Source organism: Mustela erminea, chromosome 5 (genome assembly GCF_009829155.1).
Source record: "Mustela erminea isolate mMusErm1 chromosome 5, mMusErm1.Pri, whole genome shotgun sequence".
NCBI classification, from domain to species: domain Eukaryota; kingdom Metazoa; phylum Chordata; class Mammalia; order Carnivora; family Mustelidae; genus Mustela; species Mustela erminea.
Window position 1 is genome coordinate 45,419,285 of NC_045618.1, and position 27,100 is coordinate 45,446,384.

The 27,100-nt window shown below is 42.5% G+C and overlaps 1 protein-coding gene across 15 annotated transcripts in view; it reads right to left on the bottom strand.

The window, feature by feature from the left end:
- Positions 1-451: 451 nt before the first annotated feature.
- Positions 452-27,100, bottom strand: part of CSNK1G1 (casein kinase 1 gamma 1) — a 202,834-nt gene continuing 176,185 nt past the window's right edge. For 10 of the 15 annotated variants that reach the window (XM_032342844.1, XM_032342837.1, XM_032342838.1 and 7 more), the window contains 3 exons: positions 23,925-24,035; positions 13,689-13,795; positions 452-6,375 (listed from right to left, as the gene is read on the bottom strand). In XM_032342844.1, coding sequence (XP_032198735.1) covers positions 6,321-6,375; positions 13,689-13,795; positions 23,925-24,035 — 273 coding nt within the window. In that variant the 3' untranslated portion in view covers positions 452-6,320. Of the gene's footprint in view, positions 6,376-13,688; positions 13,796-13,901; positions 14,615-23,924; positions 24,036-24,903; positions 25,047-27,100 lie in introns of those variants that run through there. The other 5 variants (XM_032342846.1, XM_032342845.1, XR_004285703.1 and 2 more) reach the window with 4 other exon arrangements.

Consider the following 27,100-nt stretch of genomic DNA (forward strand, 5'->3'; position numbering starts at 1 on the left):
TGTAACTAGCCAATCATGCCGATTGACAGTTGATCTGTGGCTATATATACATATCATACACACACTTGTGATTTTATAATTGCACATCATAGTTTTATCCTCTATCTGTATAGATGGTTAATTAGTAGAGCAGAATAACAAAGCTATCTTAACTTCCTGATGTTCTACTACCTAAGGTGTTCTACTACCTAAGAACCACAGGGATTCTGGAACCAGTATGTGAGTCATGAATGTCCAAGTTCTGCCAGGAATATTTCAAGTGACTGACAGGACAGAGCAATGTTCAACCCAAAGGAATGAAGCAAGAATGCCAAAGTATTTTCATTCATTCATTCATTATTTTCATTCATCAGCCCTGAGTCACGTCTAAGTTAATCTTGGCTGGATTCTTCGTTACAAACCAACCAGGGGAAATTAAAACCAGACAAACCAACCAACAAACCAAAGAAAATTAGTCAAGAAAGGTAAGACATTTTATTTTACATACAAAAAGGGTGCAAACTGAGTCCTTTCTTCCCCAAATTGGGGAAGAGGTATACTTAAAGATCACATTTGTGTTTTCCGTGGTGCCCTAGGAAATGGGCTACTCTGAGATAACATATCAAGACCCATTTTCCGTTGTTTTTTGTTTTTTTTTTTTCCCCCAAAGAAGGCTACTTCCTCTGCAGAGGAGTTTCTCCCAATGGTGTACAAATCTCTCCCTGGAGGAACCATTCAAATACACTTGAAATTGACATTCATGTTTAAAAATACTACAAGTTTCATTTTCACAGCTGAGCTATGTGACCAGTGCCAGGGTTTATGAAACATCACATATCTAAAATAAAACAAAAAGTTTAAAAAAAAAGTATTTTACAATAATCAGACACATCCACACAGCAATTAAAACTGATTTCCACAGCTGATTTATACATCTAGTCTTAAAAAAATTGCAATCAAATCCCAACATCTTTTTTAAAAGTACAATGGGCAAAGATTAAAGAAACAGACAAAATAATAATATAATAAATTAGAGCATGTAATATATCCAATGGGAATTGATGAATCAACATTACTTTCCAATGGGGGGGGGTGGTTATATTTTTGGTTTCATCTCTTATCTTTTCTGCTGTTTACTCTTCTGCTCGATAAATGGGGCTCATTCCCAGAGCCAACTTCCTGCGACACTAATTCGAGAAGCTCACTTGTTAGTTGTTTACTTCTGAGAATATGCAGTAACACATGTTCCCAGTGGCCTGGGCTGTAAGTCTTTATGGAAGTGAAATGCACAGATGAGAATGTGCACGAACACGTGTGCACACACACACACACACACAGGCATACAAGTGCAACCACGTACACCCATTTGTAAGTGTATTTCCCCCCAAAGAAATGGCTCATTTTTCCTGAGACATTCCTAACAGATTGACAAACCTCTTAAAGAAAGCTTTCGGTGCAAGGGCTGGCCTGGGATTTGGTCTGGAGCTCATGAAGAGGAACACTGAAAATGTCTCACCTGCCCTTAAAGAGGGGGTTTTCAGGGAAGGGGCAGTCAGGACAGCTGTCCTCGTGTGTTATCGGGATGAGTGCACTGCACCCCCCACTTATTACCATGGATAACCCTCTGCTCTGAGACATTGAAGGTGGTGATGGCACTGGAAATATGACTGTGAGGACAAAGAGGAGGAAAGTAACAAAAGAAATTCTGTCCACAGAACGAGGTTTCTTTATAACATCACGTTTGGTAATAAAACTAAAAACATATGGAGTACACGTTCACTTTTTCCTTTGTAAGCTGATCTACAAATACTGGGGTGGACTTCCTGGTTGCTTTTTAAGGAAATCTGTCAACTACTACTGTCTATATCCAGGGAACCTACTTACTATTTTGAATACAATTGAGAAACCTATTCTTTTGCACTCAGTCACCTGCAAAAGTAGTTATGAGAAACCTGTTTTTAAGACTGCTTAATTGATTGAAAACTTTCAAGATTCCTTATTTGTGGCTAAAAACTGCTCAAAACTCTGTAAACCCTCACAAGGGCCGTGGATTCCTTATTTTAAGATTCAGAAACGAAGCCACCCCTCCCCCCCCACCCCGGCCCCCAAACAAGACAACAAAACTATAGGGATCTCTTTTCGATTCCTGCTGACCCATCACAGGGAAGACTGGGAGTCACTGGCCATCAATCTCTAGGCAGGGCTTTCCCAGAGGTCTGGAGTTGGCAAAAGCAAGAACCCCAGAGACAAGTGCCTGTTGCTCATATGGCCAATCCAGACGGGGTGCCACGTGACAGGTGGGTTGCTGGAATTCACCCACCCACCTTGGGGCAGTGGTGGGGAGGGTGGCAGTGGACTGGCAAAGGCAATGTTGGCCAGATGGTGCTCTAAGCTCCCAATCTGAGGGACTCTAGCCCTAACGTGGCTGACACTGGAGATGATATTGTCAGGGCTACTCACTGGGGATGGAAAACTGGCTTAAATATGAAAGTGGAAGAGGTGACTGGGACACACACAAATCAGGTGGAATTGGGAGAGATGCATCAGAAGAATACGTTCCTTTGAGATGCTTTCTGGGCTGTTTTTGAGAAACGCAGGCCATGCTTGCTCACTGGGCGGGGGGACAGGGGGGATAAACTCTACCTTTTGCATACAAAAAAATTTAAGGCTATGATCCTTAGTAACCACTCCAACATACATTACTATCACTGCATATTTCTGACATTAAAGATGGTTACTCGCACTGAGAATCAACACTGAATATGCACCATCAGCATACACTTCCAGTGAACTACATTGGGATAAAGAGGCAATGGACCCTCTTCTGGCTACCAGCGGGGGCTGTTTCTTTGTACTCGGAGTTCATGGACATAAACAGGCAAATCAACATCACTACTGAAAACTCCAGGAACCTGCCATCTCCTGTTGCCCCTGTGGGTCAGAGTGAAATGGAACTTGAACTGGAGGTCAGCCAAGTCCCTTGACTTGTACCTTCTTAGACTCTGTTTACTCCTAGACAGACCCAGTACAGCAGAATGTTAAGGCAGTCCTGAGAGCATAGTGGCTGCTGGCACACTGCCTGCCCTTGCAGAGGAGTCCAGAGTGAGATCCCTGGGAAATGGCACGTGTGTGCGGCAAGGGTTCAACCCTTGCAACGCCCGACTGCGCAGACACAGGTCATCCTCTGGGCATACAGAAGGACCGTTTATGCCTGGCTGGATCGCTGCCCTGCCTGCCTCAATCTGCTCAGGATACAATGCCAGAGGGGCCGCAGAGCTCGGGAGAACTCCTGGTGGCATGTAGTAAGGGTTTTTTAATGAACAGATGCTGTTAGTACTTACTGCTAACTCAGGAACAACCGCAACAATCCCAAAGAAAAGATCCCTAGGCACCATGTTGAGAAATGGAGAAAGCTCAAAAAACTGCAGTGAGCGGACTGGGGTGGCTGGTGGGTGGAGGGGGTGCCCAGCCTCGGGGGCCTGGCTGAGGCACAGCGCTAAGCAAATATAGCAAACGGGTGGAGGCGGGAGCCCTGATGGGGCTGGTGGGGATGGTACTGATGGCCAAATTATTCCTTAGGTAGTCTTTTTATTCACTTTTTATTTTTCAGGAAGATCACAATGGAATCTCTATGGGGTCTGGGACCACCTTGGAGTGCTAATGGCCTTGGAAAAATCACTATGACCCTTTGTTATGAAAATCACATACCTAGTAAGAGATTGGGGGGGCAGAGAAAGAACAGTGCATTAGGAAGGACCCCCCATAACTGCTTAGGTTTAAACCCCTCAAGAGCAAGCCTTTAAAAACATTTAAGCCCAAAATAAAGTCACAAATCCAGCTGCAGGGGGGCCTGCCCTGAGCCAAGCTGGTCACTGCCTTTGCTTTTTTGTGGAAGCAGAGGTGGGGAGGCACTTAGTGGGTATGGAGTGCCAGGATGCTAGAGGCTTTGTCACCACTTTCCCTTGCCCTCCTTTGAGAGAGTGTCAAGGGATAAGTTAAAGATACTATACAGGAAGTTCAAGTTGCCCAAATGCCAATTGAGAAATAAGTTTCCATGATGTTGCCTTAACCACTAGGTAATATTGAAGAAGCAATAGTCAAAATCCTTGTGGAAAAGGGATGTGACACTGTGTTTCCCAGTCTGTTCTGTATACAGGAAAACTTCTTTTAAAAAAATGAAAGATCACGATCTACACATGAGCTGAGTGGGTCTGGAGCCAGTAAAGTGATACTTCCTAGCCGAGGCCCAATGGAAAGGCTAAGGCCCAGAAACTCTGATCCATGTGACTGCTATTTTTGCTCCATGTGAGATGCATCAAGGGACTTGTCAGGACATGCCAACTACCAGAAAGTATCCCCACATCCTCCAGTCCAAAAGAGGGCCCTCCACCTCAAGCCAGAGGCACTGATTTCTGTGTTCCCCAAACCACCAGACTCAGTTGCCAGCCTCTGGTCCTCCATGGTTAGCTCTCCCTACTCCCAGACACAAGGCCTTGCTCCCTGACGTGATTCTTTCTCCTCTATCACATCTGGAGTGAGATCACTGTTTGCAAAAGCTGCTGAGCTCAAATGAAAATTGAGCACAATGAGATTAACTCCACATATTGATGACTTTCCAAGCAGTGAATGAAGAACCAAGACCCTTCATGGTAGTAGGTTCGCTGACTACCCCACATGGGAAGGCAGACAGTGGACTGGGGAAAACATGCTCTTGATACATGGCCATCTTATTTGGAAGGAGTCTACATCCAGTTGAGAAGATAATTTCAGACCTTTCATTTCAGTATCCTTTCCCCTGGAATTTTCCAGCACCAACCAATCTTATCCTCCTGTTCACGACAGCCCCACATGCTCAGTCCTCAGCCTGCTGCTGTGGACCTGCTGGGAGATCTGTGGGTGCTTTCTAGTAAGGCAGGCCAGCCCAAATGCTATCACTCAGCTATTGGGGCAGACAGTACACACTGATTTTATTTCCTGGCCCTATGATACCAAATCCTGAGGTTCTTCTGGCAGTTGGAAGGCAGGCTCACGTTCCTCCTCTTCTTGTCCACTAGTGGCAATATGGCAGTGGCTCTTTCATCACTAATCTGTCCCCCAAGTTACTATGGAAGTCACATGGCTATCTAGTTGGAAGTCCCTGGCAGTGGAGGAAACTGATTATTTCCAATTTTTTTGTCAAGCATCTCCTTCTCCTGGTCACAGTCTGGCTTGGCTGGCTCATCCCATGTGCCGGAGAGCAAGGGTGTCCAAACTGTAGGCTGATGAGGTCAAGAGGCTCTGGTAGGGACATTCTTCAGCAGTTGAGAAGATGAATGAGTATTCAAGTATGTTTCCTTGCCAACCTGAGCGTTTACTCAGAATGACACAGAGTTTGGCTTCTTCTCTTCTGGGTGCTGCAGACCCAACTTTTTCCACTGAGCATGTCCTCTGGACCCATGTTCTCTCTGAATGGCTTGGCTGGCTCCATCCCCCTCAAAACAGAAAAAAGTAAAACTCCCAATATAACCAGACACAATATGCATCTGCCATGTTTTTTGTTAAAAAACAAAACAAAAACAAAAACAAAACTAAAAGTGCAATAAAGTCAGTTTTTTTTTTCCTTTGCTCAGAACAATTTGCATTGTCCTACTACCATGTGGAGAACAGAGTTCGCTTGTCAAGAGAGCGAAGAATGCCAGCACGCGGGGACAGTAGACTGCAGATTTCTCACAGCTTGTGTCCAACAGTGTAACTTCATAGGAGGGAGCAGGGGAGGGAGGAACCTGCACCCCGTGGCCAGCTGGGGCTGGAGGCTGCACAGGCACAGAGGAGGAAGAAGCCACATACTGCCAGGCACACCTGGTAGCTGGAGAAGGTTCTTCTCCTGCCCAGGCCTGCCACCTTCCCCCAGCCTCCTTGGCCACACCCCCAGCCTCTGGAGATCCTTCAGCAGACAAAGCCTGTAACTCACTAGCTTTTATGCTGGAGAGGATTGAGGGTGGGGCAAGAACCAGGAGTAAACTACCGGGGAGGGAAGAGAATAGTAGTCCTTGAGTTTTTGTGAATGACACCTTCACTGTAAACAATAGGAAGGAGAGTCAACCAGGCAGCCCCCCAAGGGCAATCAGTGGAGGAGCAGCAGCTCTGGGACCTGCTCAGAGCTTTAGGCAGGCGGGGTGGCCAATGACCTACTGGGCCCTGGCTGCCCGCACTGGCTCCTTCTGGGGGCATCTGTTTTCTTCTTTTTGGTTTGGATCTCTACCCTTCCCCACAGAGGAGTCCCTTCCAGTGAAAAGTGGCAGGAGCTGCAGGTGCAATCAAGTTAGAGTCCCCAGGGCCTGAGGACTCCTGGGAGGCACTGGTCACTTGTGGCGCTGGGCAGTCTTCTTCCTTTTCCTCTTAAAGAAACAGCAGCACCTGGAGCACAAGAACAGCGCAAGTCAGTGCGGGAGGCCTGCAGCTTCCAACAGCTTCTGCCTGCTTCTGCTTACTGCGGGGGTGGGGGATGGCTTTCCCCCCTGGCACCCACCCACAGGGCCACCCGCGTCTGCGGTGCACACACTGGAAGCAGTGGGCAGTGTCTGCCAGGAGAGCCAAAGGGAACAGCTGTTACATCTCAATCTGCAGCCACCAAACCTCATCATCCAGAGGCTACAGGCTAGGCAGGGCCAAAACAGGCATCTTTGGAAGGAGGAGGAAGGAGGCTTGTTTCCCAGTCTCCCACTCAGCCCACAGAGCTCATCTTTTCTAGAACAAGGCTGGGGGTCCTCAGGGCTGCCAAAGACAGAGAGCAAAATGATTTCATGCAGCTGCAGTAGCCAGCAGGTATGGAGCTAAACTGAGGCAGACAAATCCCCCACAAAATCTGACTGCATCTCTAGAGGGACCTCATGATGTTGCCAGTGCAGGATTCCGGATTCTCTCCATCCCACAGCCTCATCTCCACTCTCACCCAACCCGAGCAGGCAGGAGGAGCCCCGAATCTAGTGAGACCTGTGAGCCCAGATCCTCTGAATGAAATCAGCACAGCCCACTGTCTGCTTGGAGGGGACTGGTACCACAGCCCAGGCGCTGACCCTCGACAAGCGAATGGCTGCAGGGTCCTCAGCATAGCTCCTGAGCCTGCTGCTGTGGCACCAGACAGGGCTAGAGGGCTGTCCCTTGTGTAAGGTGAAGTCCGGGCCTGCTCCCTTCCCCTGCCCTCCATGTGCTGCTCCCTCGGGCAACAGCCACGGTTCCAGCACCGCCCTGAGCTCCAGCATCACCTCCTACTCCTGTCACTGGAAAGGGGAGCAGCTCTCACTGAGGCAGTGACTAAGTCCAGGAGGGGGTGATGAGGGCAGTGGCACGGCTGGTGCAAGAGACAGGTCCTTCCCAGGAAGCCGACATGTGGGAAATGAGGATGGGAGGGCCAGAAGGTGTGGATGAGTCAAAGATGCCAGACGGTAGAGGGGGGAGTCAAGTTGCAAACTTGACCCTTGAAAGGAAGGCTTTTTGGAGAAAAGTCTCTGGTTCTCCTCCTTAAATCCCTCTGGGTTTAATGCCAGGGCCATTCATATGAAAAGGAAAAACTGTTGCTTACTTCCCATGCCCCAAAATTCTCTGCTGTAGCTAAGATTCTTTCAGTTTTCAGTCTGACCCCTTGGTACTTCGACACCCAAAGGACAGGTTATTAAAAATTTGGAGGTCTCTTAGAATGCAGAAACAGACATTTTATACAGGTAATGATAACCTTTAACCATATCTAGATGTATCAAATGTGACCTTAAGGAGGTCTTAAAAAAGCTTTTCTGAGGGTATCAATGGCTTTTGTGAAATACTATTTTAAGTTAATTTATTTATGTAATCTCTACCACCAGCATGGGCTCAAACTCATGACCCCAAGAGCAAGCACCACATGCTCTTCCAACTGAGCCCACCAGAATCAGGTGCCCCATAAAATACTGTTAATGGGTGTGAATATAGTCACTAAACAAACGGTAGGTGTATTTGCAGACTGAATAAATTCTTTTAAATAAAAATGACCAATGCTTTCAATTATTTAAGATGGTTTTCTCCCTGGAGGAGGCTTTAAAAAAAATATGGTCTTTTTCTATTATATATGTTTTAGAAAATGGACATTTCCAAGTTGAAGGTCCTGAAATTAACATTAAACAAGGCAAATTAAATTTCATGAGGGCACCAGTACTTCAACAGAGCTACCTATTCCCTATTAACCATGATTTTCAGAGACATCATTAACATTTAAGTCAATCTCTATTCTTCTTTTGGGGGGGGGTGCTAAAATGAGGATTTTGTGTTTTTAATAGGAACAATCACAATGAAGTCCAAAATACTATTTTGGTCCATTTCAAATTATACTATTTCATTTTACCTCCTTCAAGGCAAATCCTAAGAATTAACGTCTGCTTACAAGCACATCATAACCTGACATGCTGTGCTGAATGTGCCTGACCAGAGGGGAATGTGAGCTGTGGTTTTCAGGCCTGGATGAATTTTGGCTAGTTACTATAGTTAATGCTTCAGCAGTAGCAGAAGCTTTTCTTAATTCTAACCCCAAGGAAATAGGCCCCACAATCTGTTCTTCGACCCTCGAGTTTCTGTGGTTACTATTGGCAACAGGGCCTGTTAAACTGGGTCAGACCCCAGACCAAGCCCACTGACTAATTCCATACAGACATCTTATTCTCTGAAGAGAAGGAAGGTGCGTGATGAATCCTTCTTATGTCGTAGGTTTTCTTCCAGTTGATTCTTTGATTGGATGACCAGAAGTTCTTAACATGCTGGAGTCAGAATCAGTCCATTCTCCTTGGTCCCAAGCCACCACGTGCTCTTTCCCCAGACCTGTGAGCCACTACCTCGCCTATACTGCACTCTTGCTACATCCTGGCCCTCTCCCCGTCTGCTACCCCTTTGCCACTCATCTCTTCTTGAGTGTTCTTTTACATACTTCCCTTGCTCTCATGCCTGGCTCAGACCCCACCATATCAGTGAAGTCTTCCTGTCCATAGTGACCGCTTGGGAGACAACAACAAGTGTCCTGGAGAACTACTTGTCCTTTCAAGTATATATGTCTTATCTCTACAGCTAGGTGGCATCTAAGCTTTTTGGAGCACCTAAGCAGATGGTACCTAAGCTCTTGGGGAACCCCCTAGACTTCCAAGCAGAGTTGGATGAGCACACAGCAGGCTCTGTATTTGCATTCAGAATTATGCGACTGACTTCTCACAGGAAAAAATAGACTATGACAATGTCAAATTTACACAGACATGTTTGTTAGATTAAACAGGCCAAATGTGCTCCTCAGTACCATAAGACTACAAAGTCTATTTCCATTAAACCCATTTGTTATCTTCCACACAGCCCTGTCCCTGGGGAACCCTGTAGGCAACTTGGCTTAGACCACCTGGGGTTCAGAAACCGGTGTCCAACCCAGTCCCCGAAGACAAATAGAAACAAGGTGATTACAGAGTCCAGCAGGCTGTTATCACCATGTAGAACACAACCCCATGCATGCAGATGATGTGGGGGGGTTCTCATTCCAGACCACAACAGACCAACTCGCTCAGGAGCATCTGGAAGGCCACAGGCAGCAGCTAAGAAGAAAGCTGGAGAGAGGGCTCTTTCCTGTAGCAAGAATGTGCCTCACTGAATGTGGACTCTTTAGGGCTTCCCCTTCCACATAGCTCCTGTTGTTCCTAAGAAGGCATTCAAGGAACCTTCTCCAGGAGTTGGAAAAGAGAGGCTTCAATATTGCATTAGCTGAGTCAGCCCTTGACCTACTGAATGTACTCTGACAGGAAAAAAAAGAAAAAGAAAAAGACAATAAACGAAAAACAAACAAACAAAAAAACCCAAAACAACAACAACAAAATGTCCATTTCTCCCCCCAAGAAGGAGCTCTTTTTGAAAGACTCATTATACAGATAAAAGAACCAGCTGAATCAAAAGGGAAAGTCACAGATTTTTTGCAAAGCAGCCAATTTCCAGGTGAGGGACCAAGCTACAGAATGTGAGATTATCTGGCAACAACTGACATTGTGAATGATAATCTAAACAACTGATATAGTAACCTTGTCCTCCTGCTCCTGTCCCTCTCTGATTATCTCTGATCTATTAATTTGGGAGACAATTCACTCAGCTAAAAATAGAAAGGTAATTCTGGATACTGTGGGATATTGTTTTGACAGGAGACGACAGCGATGAGATGGGTTTGAAAGGAAAGAAGGAACAGATTAATTCCTGGGTGTAGGCCTGCCCCATCCCCACCTTGTGGATCTAGTTCCCCAGTCTGGGTGGTTATTGCACAAGGTGGCGTATGGAAGCCATTCAGTGTTCCTAAGGCATTTTGTTTGGCTTTGCCAGTCCCAGCCCAGTCTGGTCCGCTCCCCTAGCATGTGGACTGGAGAGAGGGACTCACCACAGGTTGAGCATTTTCAGGCAGCTACAGAGTGTGTAAAGAGAAAAACACAGAAAGGAAGAGAGAAAGAGAGATATTAGTCCACAGAGGTGAGATGGAAGCGACTCCCTGTGAGCCATGCAAACATGCAGTATGTGTCTGTGTTTCGTTTCCTCCTCTGTTGAGGTACGGTGAGTACGCCCAGGCCACTTGGCCCCCATGCTAAGGAGGAGGGGGCAGGTGCCTGACAGAAGCATAGAGGAGGGAGCTGGGTATCTCAGTGAGGGGAAAGGTAAAACAGAAAGAACCTCAGAGTGGGTTTTCCTGGGCAATTTCCAGAAAGGTAGCAGGAGAAAGAGGAAACAATCCTGCTCTAAGAATTGAATCAAGCACCAAGTGAGCCATTTTGGTTCCCACACAAAGTTTTACTATACAATGTTAGGCTGACCTCCCAACTATTCTGAGGGAAAGAGAAGTCCTTAGCCTTTCCAGAATTCCAACATGCCTGACCAAAGCAGCTGGCAGTTAGCTATCCCCCTAGAGGAGGGGGGAAAGGCTTCAGCCACCCTTTATTTTAGTAGGAAATGAAGCAGCAAGAAGGGTCACTGCTCTGGACTAAGGTATAACTGCCAGGAGAAAGGCCTACATCCCATTCTTGTTAATTCCCAGGAGAAACTGCTAAGTTATATTTGGTAACTAACCAAAAACTCCTATTTTTACCCTAACAAAAAGCTGTCTTGCCTCACCACCCTTCCAATCATATTTAAACAAGGACATGTGTCCTATAACCAGAAGAAAAGGGCAGTTAGATATTCATTTCGTAAACAGAACAAAAACCAAGACCCTGTTATGTCTCTCCTCCTTTACACAAAACAAGCTGGGTGAGGAACCCAAACTCAAAAGCTTGGAAGGGAAGGTTTCACATATCTCCCCAGTCCCTGGGTGAATCTTAACAGAGGCAACAGCCCTCTTTTTCCCACAAGCAGGCTGCATGGACAAATGGCATCACAGCTGCGTGCAATGAGGGGTTGTTTGGGACATCTTGTGCTTCTCTAGCTGTGACTTCTTCCCATGAAAATGATCGAGCAGGTGGATTCACGGCTACCCCCTCCCTCCAAAACATAGAGACGGCCAAGAAGAAACACACATGGTTGTGCTGACAGTTCCCTGGGCAAGATGGATTGGTAGCTCACGAAATCACTGGGGGAATCAGCACACAAAATGCCCTAAGCTTTGAGCTTTTGGATGACATTTGGTCAAAGACAACTGCTCCCTCCTGGTTTCCACACATTTCTGAAGGCCCAAACCTGGAACTAGTGGCAAAGAGGCACAGCAGTCCTTTTAACTAAATGGGAAGACGTTAAACATTCTTCATCACATCTTAAAGTTTAGAATATTCCAGAACAGAATTCACTGCATTGCAACCTGTTTGTGTGAACAGCCCCCTCTTTTACACACAGGACACAAACACCATACTCACATACACAATCAGTGTACACATTTACCAAAACGAAATGAGAGAATGGGTTCAAAAGATAAACCTATATAGGACACACCAGAAGACGAAAGCCCATTCAATCTTGGTATTCAAAGTACACTAATAAATCCAGAACTAACTCCTGGCCTTCAAAGTAATAGCCACGACATGAACTGGGAGTGAGGTGGGGGTGGGAATGGGTATAGCCATCTTTCAAGGCCAGACAGTGTTTAAATCAGAACATGTTTAATGTCCTGATTCCTAACCTTGGCCATCCATTCAAATCATCTGAACTTTAAAATTTCCTGATGCTCAGGCCATAATCCCAGATAAAAGCAGAATCTCTGGGACCAGCGTTCAGATACACGTATTTTCTAACATGCCCCAGGTGATTCCAAAGTGCAGCCAAGGTTGAGAACCCAGAGGACAGGAAGTACTATACTGTTTATTTCGGAGAATGAAGTTTTGTCACAGAAGCTGGAAAAACTGTGAGTACTATTAAAATCTCCAAAGTCTCTGAGACCAGAGAGCATGTTTCCTTACTAAAAATGGTCTCTCCCTGGCATTAAAAACTGCCCCTGCCTTCCTTGCTCATAAGGGCCCTCTAGAAACCAGGAGAGGAGCATCTGAAGCTGTCTGCAGTCAGCAGGAACTTGACAAGAGAGAGTCCAAGTCATCCTTGAGTTGTTCTTTACCTACTGGGTAGGAATCCCCAAATCCTGGCTTTCTGAGGAAAGGACCTCTTGGAAGCAAAGTGAGCTTATCATACAGATGGGCAGGGGAGCAGAGGAGTGGGCAGGGGACAAGTATGCAAAGTGTAGCCCGAAGAGAGAATGCAGGTCTCGAATGGCCTCCCACCACTTTATACCCAGAGGTGTAAGCATGTTCTGGCAGGTACTGAGGTCACCTGGCACTCAAGAGAGCACCTGGGACACAGTGTCACTATTCGTATGTTGTCTGCTTCTGAGAACAAGATACTGGGATAGCCTGAATGTTCTCAAAGGGTTTCTAAGAAAGGTCGTCCATATCGGGCTTGGCAGCAGTTACTGATTTGTAAAGGACTTCTCTCTCCCTACCTCATGTCTTCTTGGAGTTTCAGCCTGGATTGGAATTTGGGATGGGGCAAAAAGGGAAAGAAGTGATAGAAACACTGCTTTAGCAGTAGACTTGGCAGTTATTCCCCCTTATACCCCAACTGCTAAGAGTTTAACCACACGCCATGCAGAGAGCACCAAGGGGCTGGTGGTATAGGTAGGGCAACACATTCACAGGCAAGAGAAGCAGAAAAGAGAGTGGACTCACTCCTCCCCAATAGTGTGATTTCCTCTCCTCCCAAAACTCTTCCTCACAGGTAGAGACTATCTTGCCTGACTAATCAGAGTCTCTCTGATTCCAGAATCATTTAAGTGAGAACATAATTGGTCCTAAAACTCTTGCTCCAGGACTACACATGCAGAGTTCTTAGCCAAGAACCAGGCATCAAATGCTGTTCAGTATGGTCCATGATTTCAGATAAGCAGATTTTTCTCCGTATCCCACAGGGAGCAAGAAGCTCAAGGGACCCAAGAGGCTCATGACTACTATCCGTTTTAGCTCTTATACCACGATTCTTTTAGTTCACTAGGTCTTTTGCCCCATGTGGACTAGAAAAATGTGATGATCTTCCCAGAAATCACAGCTAAAGAAGGGCAGAAGCAGCCTTAAGGTACCATGCAAAAAAATAAAACAGTCAAAGGAAGAAAGCTGAGGACACAAGCATGAGAAATCCAGTCTGAGATGAGCAGCACACAGAAAGGAAAAGATAGAAGACTTTTCAACCTAGGACACAAGAGCCCCCATGAAAGATGAACGTACTTAGCTTCCTCGACTACCTCCACCTCGGCATGAGCTGTGATTGGTGCATTGGAGTGGGCTCCCGTGGGGTCATCAACATTCAGCTCTCCGTTGGTTGAGCTAACCACCTGAAACAGAAAAATGGAGTGTGATGGACGCCATGGCAATAGGAGCCTCCTGCCAGCACCAGAGAGGATCCCTAGGGGAGATCTAGTCTCTAACTTAGGTACTAACCAAGCAGTGTCTGGAATGCTTGTCTTCCTGAGCTGAGGGGCCAAATGTCCTCATTTAGGTCAGGTTCCCAGGACCGTATCATGTGAGAACACAAAATGCAATGACGTAATCATGTAACAGTAGCTTCCACACTGAATGCGTACTCTGTGTCGGCACTCTGCTATACTGTGTGTGTAAATTTAATCTTCACAAAAAGCCTGTGAAAGAGGTCATGTTAACTTGCTTTAATTCTACTACTCTCAGTTTCTTATGCTAGAATTATAAATAGACTCAGGGATGATATTGAAAAAAATTTCTAAAAAGGAAATCAATAGTGGGCATCAGAAACTATAAGCAATCACACTTTCCTTCAGGAATTTCTTCACGGCTTTGACCACTGGTTTGAAGTTACTCAAACAACAAGAGTGCCACATCCTCTCTGCTGAGAGGGCAGACGGTAAGGAAACGCTTTCCTTTGGAAGACCAGTGTTATTTCAACAACCTTTATTTCAGGTTCACGGTCATCCCATTTCTCACTGATGGTCCCCGAATTGTAACTGAAGGCTCTCACTCCTGTCATCTGGTTAATGTGGACCCGATCAGGCTTCTCTTGCTTGTGCAGCTGCTTCTGTCACTTGGTTTCATTTCCAGCACGTGATTCCTGCTTATGTGGGTGCTGGGAAGTGGGAAAAGGGACCCCGCTGGACAAACCACTCTGCTGTTAAAGACCTTGGCTGAAACATGGGAGAGAACCACAAAATAGGATAAATGGTTCAGATATCACATACCCTTGGGTAAGTAACTTCATCTACTTGAGACGGTTTCTTATAGGCTGATGTGAGAATTACACAAGCAAATGTACCAGATGGCGTTTGGGAGGATACCTGGCACCCGACACGGTACCAGAGCACACAAAGTAACTAAGATATGGGTTCCAGGGTTAGTCAGCCCTGGGTGAGAATCCTAGCTCCACCACTTACTTGCTGTGGGTCCTTGGGCAAGATCTGCAATCTTTCTGTGCCTGAGCTTCCTAAGTTCAATGGGGAAACAATGCAGCTTACCCCTAACAGGGTTACTGTGCAGACAATGTACATCAAGTCTTCAGCCCCATGCCATGGTACATCGTAATGGCTCAGTAAGTGTTCATACTACTGTTATTCTCCCTCCATAAGTGTTTATTCTTATCTCCCTCTTGATCTGGGGTCCTTACCAGCAGCTTATTTGAAAAAAAATTCAAGAATAGTCATGAAAAGGAAGGCAGGAGGAAATGTGTTGAGAAAGGGCTCTTTGGGGTACTTACATAAAGAATAAAGGGCACACAAGGTAAACACTACTTAGCAGCAGTCTCTACTTACCATTATTTCTAAACCAGAAATATTTATTGTTCTTATAATACATGCTTAAAATAATTGAAACAATGCTATACGGTTAGTCAAAGAAAACTACAACATTCAATTTGGACTTACCTAAGGGATCTGATCAAATTTACCATCTCTCATTAATGGAACCACTCAACCTTATTTATCTCCTGACATGACATAATAAATATTATATAACATTATCTATGTAATAGTCTTCCAAAAAAAAAAAAAAAAAAAGCTTTATCTGAATCTAAGTATGATGGACCAAAAAAAAAAAAAAAAAAAAAAAACCAGACAAACCCAAAATATGGGACTTTCTATAAAACAGCAAGCCTGGACTCTTCAAAAAAGACTTCTCTGAAAATTTTAACACAGGGCTAAGTGTTACGGACTAAAAGAAATTAAGCAAATAAGAGACTGAAAGAAACTAATGGGGGCATAAGAACTAAATGCCAATGCATACCTCGATTAGGTCCTGTACCCTATAAAATTAATCTGGGGCACAACTGGAAATGTGATAAGGACTGAAGATTAGATATTACGGAATTATTATTCAATTTCTTAGATACAATGATGGTATTGGTTACATGAGAGAATATCTTTGTTCTTAGGACATGTGGACTAAAGTATTGTGAGATAAAATGCAATGATGTTTACAGACTACTTTCAGATACTTTAGCACACCCCCCCCCCATACACCACCACCACAGAAAGAAAGACGTGGCAAAATCTTAATAATCATTCATCTACGTTAAGGATACACATGGGTTCATCTGACCATCACTACCACCACCACCATTAACTACTACATAAATTTGAAAATTTCAAGATAAGAACATAAGGCAATAAGCAGCAAAACCGAAATATGAGTGAAGATTTACAGATTAGAGAAGCACAGCTCCTCATGTGAATGCTGTCCCGTTAACTTCCTTAGCCTACACTTATTTCCTGGGGCACATTCTGGCTGCATGCTGGAGAGCATGCTTGTAAATTCATTCTGCCAGCACAGGGGCTAGAGGAGAAAACACTGTAAGTTTCTCTGTGAACAACTCAGGAACTAGACAAGATGTTAAAGAAAATGTTTTCGCTTCTACTGAGACAAAGCAGGAGTCAGCAAGAGTCACCACTGCCAGCTGCTTGATGACTTTGGGTCACGGCTCCTGTCCACAGTGTTTCACAGGTTGAAGGCTCTCTAATTCCTCTTTGCTACGAATTGCCACTTGGCCCATAAGCAATGTCCTCGGGCAATCTAAGGAAGTGCAGGTATTTCCATTTTACAGACTGGAAAACCTGTCTGTATCAGTAAGTGTCTAGTCTCAAATCAGTCAGGCACAAATGGGAACCTGATCATCCGGTGTCTAACTTTTAACCTAACTATGCCTAAAATATCCTACTAATCTAGGTCTTTAGAGCAACCACATCAGAGGCTGGAGGGACAGCCCGGCAAACCACTGAACTGCTTGCCTAGATGGGCAGTAAATGCTCCTGTAGGTGACCAGAGAGCTGGACTCCAGGCCTCGCTCCAGCCTCCTCTGTGAGCCCTGATTTCTAGTTCTAGAAGACCAGGCTGACAGCTCTGGTCCTATCTACCTCTTAAATACTATGGCAGTTAAATACAAGGATGCTGAGGAAAATTATAAAAAACAAAACACAAAACAAAACAAAAAAGCCCACCCCCCAAAAACAATTAAAAAACCCCAAAACACCCTTCTGAATGTAATGAATTATCAGTATTTTAAAAAAATATTTTATTTATTTATTTATTTGAGATAGAGCACAAGTAGGCTGAAGGGCAGAGGGAGAAGCAAACTCTCTGCTAAGCAGGGAGCCCGATGTGGGACGAGCCAAAGGCAGCTGCCCAACTGAGCCACCCAGGTGCCCGAATTTTTAGTATTTTAAGCAGTATCATTTTTATACCCTTTTTGCTGAATTTTTAGTATAATTTCATAGAAAAATAAGCTCATTTGTATACCTGGAATGTTGAAAGTTATTTTGTTGTACTCACTATTAAAATTAATCCAACATTCCTCTGGCTATATCGCAAATATCTTAAAGGACTAAATGAATGAGATTAAGGTAAAGTGCTATTTTAAACTTTAGTCCTTAATATTAGTAACATCTCTTTTAATAAGTTAATATTTTAAGTAAAAAATTTGAGTTACTAAACCCCATTTTTCAAAACATGACCATGAAGAAAAATAAGAGTTATATACCAAAGGAAGCAATACTTTAGTGGACAGTCAACATTTCAATCCTCCTTCTCACAACTAACATATGTGGTAGTTCTGTACTTTAGCTTCCCTGTCTGTAAAATGGGCATATTACTGACCTCAACAAGAATTGTAATTAAAAATTATAAAGATTTGAGCAAAGTAAATATTAGTTAATAGTTGAATGTCATTCTTGGGGTGCCTGGGTGGCTCAGTGGGTTAAAGCCTCTGCCTTCGGCTTAGGTATGATCCTGGGATCGAGCCCTGCATTGGACTCTCTGCTCATCAGGGAGCCTGCTTCCTCCTCTCTCTCTGCCTGCTTGTGATCTCCATCTGTCAAATAAATAAATATAATCTTAAAAAAAAAATAGTTGAATGTCATTCTTAAGTCTCATGTCTTTGCCTGGTCCTGAAACTTTCTAGGTATTTCCTATATATTTTAATTTAAACAACTTCGGGGTCATCTTTTTGAAAGAGAAAAATATACTGCCTTCTTGAATTTAGATCTTCCCCATGTGGAGGACTTGTGGAAACAGTGGCAGAATGGGAACCATGGGGATGGGGCAGGGGGCCTGCCTATTAAACAGGTTAGAATGGGAGTGTCCATGTGCCTTACTAAAGCAAACTCTTCTCATCTTGGTGCTCTGTATTTCCTACCATGTGCTCCGCTGGTCATTCAGGTAGGCTAAGCACGGTCTGACCACATTATCTTTGGGAAATGAGATGACTTGAAAATATGTGGCATCTGTTGTGTTAGGAAAGTATGGCTGATTTGGTTTGCAAAAAGCATAGCCTTTATGAGTATACACAAACTGTGGCTACAATGAGAGAGGCAGATATCCTGAGGGGCACCAGAGCTTAATGTAATCTTAGGGAAACGGTACACGTGCCTATCCCCTACCCAAGTGTCAAGGAAGCTTGCAGAACTAAGTTTATAGGGAGTAGAGGGAGGCTGCATTTTCCAAAAGTGCCGCCAGAGACTCTAATCAACTCCAATTTTAAAGACAACCCCTCACAATGGACAATTAGGAAGCACTATCTAAATGAGCACCTCTGTGTTCCAGGAACACAAATCTAGTAAACTGTCCAGATGTGGTTGATTATGGAGGTATTTTCCTTGTAAAATATTTAATCTTTACATTGTTCCCTAATGAAAAAGCGTGTTTACTGTAAAAAATTAGAATATTAAAAAAGACTATATAAAAAGTGCACGTTTCCAGAGATGACATCACATGGACATGACTAGTGGGAAATTCAGTATATTTTCCTTGAGAACAAGGTTGTGCAAAGCATTTACATAACAAGACAAGTAGTAAATACTTTAGGCTTTGTGGACTATACAGTCTGTGGTAACTACTCAACTCTGGCATGAAAGCAGACATCCACGATATATAAACAAATGAGTATGCATATGTTCTAATAAAACTTCATAAAAACAGGCAGAAGGTAGGATTTGGCCCACTGGTTGTATTGGTCCTCCCATACTCTACATTGTTTCTTTTTTTTCTTCTGTATACACTAACATATGTATATGTTAACCCCCATATATATATGTATATACTTATGTATAATATATAAAATATATGTTAATAATGTACAATATAAATAATATATTGTATATTAATATATTATATATGTATTTATATATTATATACAAATACATAATATATATAAATATATTTTTATATATATTTTCATCTATGTGTGAAAAAAATAGGGCCAAATTTCATATATTGTTTTACAACTTGGTTTTTGTTTCTTTTTTAAAAAGATTTTTATTTGACAGAGGGAGTGACAGCGAGAGAGGGAACACAGGCACGGTGAGTGGGAGAGGAGAAGCAGGCTTCCTGCTTAGCAGGAAGCCTGACTCAGGGCAGGGCTTGGTCCCAGGAACCTGGGATCATGACCTGAGCAGGAGGCAGACCCTAAACGACTCAGTCACCCAGGTGCTCCTACAACTTGCTTTTTCCACGAAATATCTTAGACCTTTCCCACAGGACCTAGAGATCTCCATCCACTGTATGCAAGTATTATGTTTGTTTTGTTAATACCAAATTCTGTTTTATTTTTAGTATATGGTCGACTAATAAAAAGTTAGTTGCATCAGATTTTCTGGTAACAAGTGGCAACATACATTCTAGAACTGCAGCATGCATAACAGTAGCTACTAGCCACATGTGGTTGCTGAGTACTAAAAATGTAGCTAGTTCACACTGAGATGTTTTTTAAGAGTAAAATACACACTAGATTTCAAACACTCCATTTAAAAAAAAAAAAGCATCATAAATTTTTTCAAGATTTTATTTCTAAGTAGTCTCTACACCTAACATGGGGCTTGAACTTACAACCCCGAGATCAAGAGTTGCACACTCCATTGACTATGCCAACCCTCTCATAACTATTTTTAATACTGACCATGTGCTGAAGTATTTTAAACTGGATTAAATATATTATTAAAGTTAGTTTCACTGTTTATTTTTACCTTTATTTTTTTTTAAGATTTTATTTATTTGATAGAGAGAGATCACAAGTGGGCAGAGAGGCAAGGAGAGAGAGAGGTGGAAGCAGGCTCCCCACTGACCAGAGAGCCTGATGTAGGACTCGATCCCAGGACCCTGAGATCACGACCCGAGCTAAAGGCAGAGGCCCAACCCACTGAGCTACCCAGGTGTCCCTATTTTTACCTTTTTAACGTGATTACTAGAAAATTTAAAATCACATATGACTCATTTCCTTTGTCAGCACTGTTCTGGAATATGTGTGCATTTCTGAGCAATATTTATCTGAAACTGGATTCACTGAATCAAAAAGTGTAGATATTTAAAATTTTATTTTATTTATTTATTTTTTATTTTTTAAAAAAGATTTTATTTATTTGACAGACAAATATCACGAACAGGCAGAAAGGCAGGCAGAGAGAGAGGAGGGGAAGCAGGCTCCCCGCTGAGGAGAGAGCACGATGTGGGGCTCAATCCCAGGACCCTGGGATCATGACTTAAGCCGAAGGCAGAGGCTTTCACCCACTGAGCCACCCAGGTGCCCCGATATTTAAGATTTTAAAAGAGAGTTCCAAATAATCCTCTAAAATAGTTGTAACTCCGATTTCAACAATACTAGATAGATGAGCTATTAAACTTATAGATTTCTGCAAATGTGATAGACGAAAATTGTTATGTATGTATATGTACATAAATTATTTCTGCAAGGATTTGGGGGGAGGGGGTACCTGAGTGGTCAGTCCATTAAGCTTCTGCCTTTGAGTCAGGTCAAGATCTTGGGGTCCTGGGATCGAGCCCTGCCTCATCTCTCCCTCTACTCCTACCCACCCCACTAGTGTGCACACTCTCTCTCTCAAATAAATGAATAAAATCTTTAAAAAAATTTTTTCTACAAGGATCATTAGGAAAATAGCAGTCTTTCCCCAACCCCACTATTTCCTCTCCTTTAAAACAGATTCTTTTGTTTTTTACATGTTGATCCTTCATTTTTAGGCATTATATTCACATTTTCACCCTTCTAGTCTTCCATTATAGTTATACTGTAATTCTGACAAGATCAATTCTTAGTTTTACATTAACTATTTACAGCTGTGCCATGGAGTATATACTATGCTTCTTTCCTTCCCTGTATAATTTCTTATTTTCCTTAGAGTTAATCATTTTTTTTGTTTTCTACAATCTCATTTTTTAAATCTTATCTTTTAAAATGTTTAATTGAAGTAGAGTTGACATATATTAGTTTCAGGTATACAACATAATGATTTAACAATGATATACGTTATAAAATGCTCAGGATAATAAGTGTAGTTACCTTTTGTCACCAAAGTTATTACATTAAAAAAATTTTTTTCCAAGTAATCTCTATGTCCAACATGCAGCTCAAACTCACAACCCTGACACTGAGAGTTGCATGCTCTATCCACTGAGCTAGCCAAGTACCCCCAAAGTCATTACATCATTAACTATATTCCCTGTGCTATACTTTTTATCCCTGTGACTTGCTTCTTTCTTTTTTTGAAGAGAGAAAGTGAGCAGGGGTCTGGGTGTGGGGAGGGAGAGAGAGCATCTTAAGCAGACTCCACATCCAGCACAGAGCCCGATGTGGGGCTTGATTTCAGGACCCGAGATCATGACCGGAGCCCAAACCAAGAGTCAGACGCTTAACCAACTGAGACCTCCAGGTGCCCCAATTTATTTATTTTCCAATGGAAAGTTTGTACCTCTTAATCCTCTTCATCTCTTTTGTTTACCCTCTGACAACTACCAATTTGTTCTCATATATAAGTCAGTTTCTTGTTCATTTGTTTTTTTGAACAATGTTTATCCATAGATAACAGAATCATATGGCATTTTTTTTTCTCAGCTTGACTTACTGCACTTATCACAAAAGCCTCTAGTACACCCATGTTGTCAAAAATGGAGACACTTCATTTTTAAGGCCAAGTAATATTGCACGTGCGTGTGCACACATACAGCACGTCTTCTTATCTGTTCATCTATCAACGGACACTTAAGTTGCTTCCCTATCTTGGCTACCATAAATAATGTTTCAGTAAACAGAGGGGTGCATATATCTTTTTGAATTAGTGTTTTCATTTTCTTTGGATAAATATTCAGAAGTGGAATTACTGGGCCACATGGTAGTTCTATTGTTTATTTTTTCAAAAATGTTTTCTATCATTTTAACCTCTCTTTTCTACTTTATGGGAGACTTCCTTACAACTTTATCTTCCAAGCTCTTTTGAGTTTTAATTTTTCTTATGTTTTTAATTTCCAAGAGCACGTGCTCTTTCCTTTTTTCTTGGTTTGCTCTTAGAATGTTCCTTTTTAAAATAGCATGCTGGGGCACCTGACTCAGGTTAAGATCAAGCCCCGTGAAAGGAGCCTGCTTGAGAGTCTCTCTATCTCAGGGTGTCTGGGTGGCTCAGTTAAGCACTGAGCTCCATGCTCAGCAGGGAGTCTGCCTGAGATTCTCTCTCCCTCCTCCCCTCCCTCACCCATCCTCAGTCTCTCTATATATAAAAAAGTAAAAACAAACAAACAAACAAAATAAGTGGGAGACTGCAAGAAGTACAGGGGTGGGACTTTAAAGTATAGATCACACATTCATTTACTATCCCTTTGCTTCAATATAGCTCCCCATCCCCAAATGTGACTCACACCCTCTAATTTATAGACCCCTTATTTTGCCCTTAGCAAAGATTAAGTCTTTGCTTTTGTTGGGAAGGGGGAGAGCATCTAGGGACCTCTGGCTTCTTAGGAAACAGACTTTTAACCACTCTTCTTTATTTTAGCACATGGCCCTACACACCGACTTCTCCTTACAGAAGGCCAATTTCTGAGTCTTTAGGGGATTACCCAGTGAAAACAGGCCTTCTTGGCTCAGGATTCGGTTTTCTTGGGACTGCTAAGTCACTGAATAATTGTCCAGCATCTAACATTTTGTTGCTGTTGCTTCTTCTGTTTTCTCCAACCTTGTATAGATTCATGCCTTTCAAAAAAATCCCTTTATCATTCTTTTAGTGCTGTTTCAGGAGTAGGTGAGAGCAGATCTGTGTGTTCAATCCATCATTTTTACCTAGATGTTCCTGTGAGGGTTTTTTTTTTTTTTAACAGAACCACAGCTGTCTCCTGACTTCCTATAAATAACACAATCTTCTGTGAGTCACTCCATGTAAAAAACATATTCTAGACAATCAAGCCTATTAAGATGCATTTCTACATGCAAAAGGTTTGTCTATCCCTTTATTTGATTTGGTGGCTCTGGGTTTACTTGTGTGCCCCAACTGGTGGTGTCACTTAACAGTCTGAGAGACACATTTGGATTAAGATTATTAAAACAGTGACATGGAAGAAAAGTAAAGAGACACAGATGTTCTTAAGTACCAGACACAACAAAGGCTTCAAAACCGTCCAAATGAAATCAGAAATAATTCACTGAGACCACACTTATTCCAGAGGAATAAAGCCCAAAAAGGAAAGAGCCCAACTTCTTGGTAACCCACTCAGAAATGGGTGACTTGGACCAATTAACAATCTCACCTTAAGTGCTAATAAGGCACAAACGACCATGGAATGAGCTACATATGCAATTCTTTATCCAAAATCTACTTATTTTGCACATCTCAAGTCTTCAAAATTCACATACTTGACACTAACATACCTCTACCTTGACATTATTTTTATCGTTTATCATGAGTAGATCAAGGTAATAGGATTAGTTTACCCAGAAATCAGTATCAGAAATCATACAGATGTTTCTTAGTCAATGACAACAACCAACAATTATCTCAACAAGTGGTTCTTACATGTCCACTTAGGCAGAAATCAGCACATAGATATTCCGTTAACTATAGAAGCAGCTCAACCTTGTAGCAAGTTTCGTTTCTAAAGGAACCAAAGTTTCAGAAGCAAGTCAACATTCCACCAGCCAAGCTGAGAAGGCCAGGAAAGGGCAATAAAGGCAGTAAGTACCTGCACTGATCCCCCATGGCGGTCTGCAGCCAAGTGAGACGTCAGGTACGAGGTATTGGTCTGCCGGCTGGGCTGGATTTCCCACTCTCCTCGGCGCTCTGACGATGCAGTCTGCTCAGGCATTAGGAAGCATGAGAGCAAGATATGGAAGGAAAGGTGAAGCAACAGCAAGCAATAACAAAATCAAGTACATTAGTGTCCCTGAGGGTTTTGTTTTCGTTTTGGATTTTAAACTAACAACGGCTGCAAAGCACTTAGGAAAAAGTTAGCTTGGCTACATTCATTTCAGCCTAATGAGCCAATACATGACAGTCTACAGCACACCATCCTCACCCAGACACAGAAAAACAATAATCACCAAAAGGCAGGGCAGGGTTGGGGGGGGGTGCGGGACACCACCACCAAAAGCTGGAATCAATTTAAGCTTCCATTATTAGTAAAATTCAGTAGCCACTAAGCAGACCGAATTCAGAATGTTAATATTGTTGGACAAAGCAACAATCATACTTACAAATCATTTCACTGATTAAAGATCTACCTAAATGGACAGTAGTCAATACAGAAAATTCCTACCATTAGGAATCAAGATAACATGGCTGTTTCTTAAATAGGGAGCCCACCACTCTCAACATAAACCTCTGCAAGACTTTCGACTAAGATAAAACGAGCAGTGGCGGTGGCTGGAATATGCTTTCTTATCTAGGAGAATGAAAAAAGTGTATCTTCAAAACAGGCTCATGGGTCAAGAAATATGAAAAGTTGGGGGGTGGTGAGGCTACAATGTTTTCCTGATTCCCCTAGCTATTGGCCTCTAGTCTGGAATTAGAAATAGTTTTAGATAGGACTACTATGAATTGCTTTCTTCTAGAAAGCAAAAGGCAGATCTTTCCCCAGCAAAAGGAGAGCTTCCAATCCAAAACCTTTTTGGGTTCTGCTTTCAGTTCTGCTGTCATTCAGGCTCTCTTCATTCCTTCTTTACCTGTTTTTTAGATCTCATACTATTCTGATCTTGCTCATTTGTGATTTTTGTTCTGAAGAATCTGTTTAGGTGCCTCTTCCCCTGTACCAGATGGCTGAGGAGGTGTTAACATCATGATGCTCAGCTGTAACAGTCCTAAGGCTCTACAAAATGAAAAATGAGGAGTTGGAGAGGCAGCAGTGAGGGATTAGTAAATCAAATTTTAATTGCTGCTGATATAAACAACAGCAGGGGTTGGGATGTGATATTGCTGCTCTGCATGAAAATCAGCAAGGATGCAATAAATCTTAGAGATGTTCATAACTACCAATGTTGTATTTTATAAAAAAAGGAAAGGAAAAAAGTAGTGGTCTGAGGCTCATATTCAATCTCCCTCTTCTGCATCTTATGGATAAGAGCTGTTTAAAGCTCATCTGTAAGTCACCAAAAGGGCTTTTTCCATTAAAAAAGCAAGCAAAGCAAAACAAAACCTGAGCCTCATGTATCAGCTACAACCTCATCTTTATTAACAAAACATGAAGCCACATGGGTAACAGCAGTGTAAAGAATCCTGGCCATGTTTTCTGATATTCCTCAGGGAATGAGTATATTCTGTACAGAGGCAGCTGTAATAACTCACTTGCTATATTCTCTAACAAAAGAGGGGCTTGGTTCTCTAAGTCACATCTGAGTTCGCCAGTCACATTTGAGAATCAAAGCTACCCAAAAAAAACCCCACCCCTCTGATTATTTTGTCAACAGAAGTTCAGATGTTTCATTTTCCAACATAAGGCTATAGTTTATAACATAACCACAACTTTTATAAACTTATTGACAGTATCCATATCCTCAGAGCACCTAATCTCCTATCATTTTACTACCAGAGATTTAATAATAAATCCAGTTTATTGTTTATTTTTCTAAGCAATCTCTACACCCAACACAGGGTTCTAACTCACAACCCCAAGATGAAGAGTTGCATACTCTACCAACTAACTAACTAGCCAGGTGCCAAGAGAATAAATCTGTTCTAATATTATAAATAATACCTGTAACTATTATCCATTAGTGATAGCTTCTTCAGTTCCTCTAGGACTTTACTTTTTGTAATATTTAAGTAGGATATTTAAGCTCCTAAACAACTATGAAGAACTGTCAGTTTTCAAAACATTTAAATGTTCAAGCAATATCCAGATATTTATATGCCATTTGGGGTTGTTTTGAGTTCTAAGATACATATTCAGTGTGATTACTTCTTGCATGAATGCTCTCTGTTGTGAACTTGTTTTTAAGGCAAATAAAGCTGAAAATGGAAAGAAATGTACATAAAACACTCATATGCTTTTTAAACAACAAAATCTGGACAGCGGATCAACTATTATTTCCATTTTTACTGAAACACACATCAAAAGTCTGGTCTGATGCCACTGTCTGATTCATAGGACTGTGTACCTATTTATATTCATTCTAGTTAAAGACAAAATTAGTTGGAGGAATTAACATTTTTGTGTAGATTTTGAAAATACCAAGACATTTCCCAAAGGCCTAAAAGCCACACTCCATTTCCATTATCAAAGCAGTGTGTTATTTAAAAAGAGAAAAACAATGGCGAACGAAGAACACAGTGCACCATTCTACTGCACTTCAAAACCTTCTATATCCACTGGAAGCTACAAAACCAAGATATGGATATGAACCTGGGGTTGGTGGTTTATCACACTGGGAATTACTCTTCATCCTAATATTAAACTCTATGGCTATTCTCTTCTAGAATTTAAGGGCTAGGAATGGTGTATGGAAGCTGATCTGGTAAAAAGGGTCACTGGCCAGTTTTAGAAAGCAACTGAGTGCTCAGGAACTAGATGAAATGGAGGAATGTCGACAACTACAGTATGCTGCTAGTGTACCTGAAAGGTTTTCTAGGCAAGGCTGTGTACACAGAGTTATGACTGGGCATACTCAGCACAGGATATAGTCATACTAAGCAAACCAGCAGAGGAGATGGGCATGTAAACTCTTTACTCTTCAAAGACCACTCATGCACACAAGTCTATCTAACAGGTGATCAGGAGCTTTTCTCCTGATCAATTTCCTGATTGACTCAACAAGGTCAATCTCTCTGCATTACTTGAAAGGCAAAGGTCCACGTGGAGTGTGAAAATCCGCAAAGGCAGAAGCAGGAATCTCAAGCAGTGGGAATTCCTTGGGGGAACGCTTT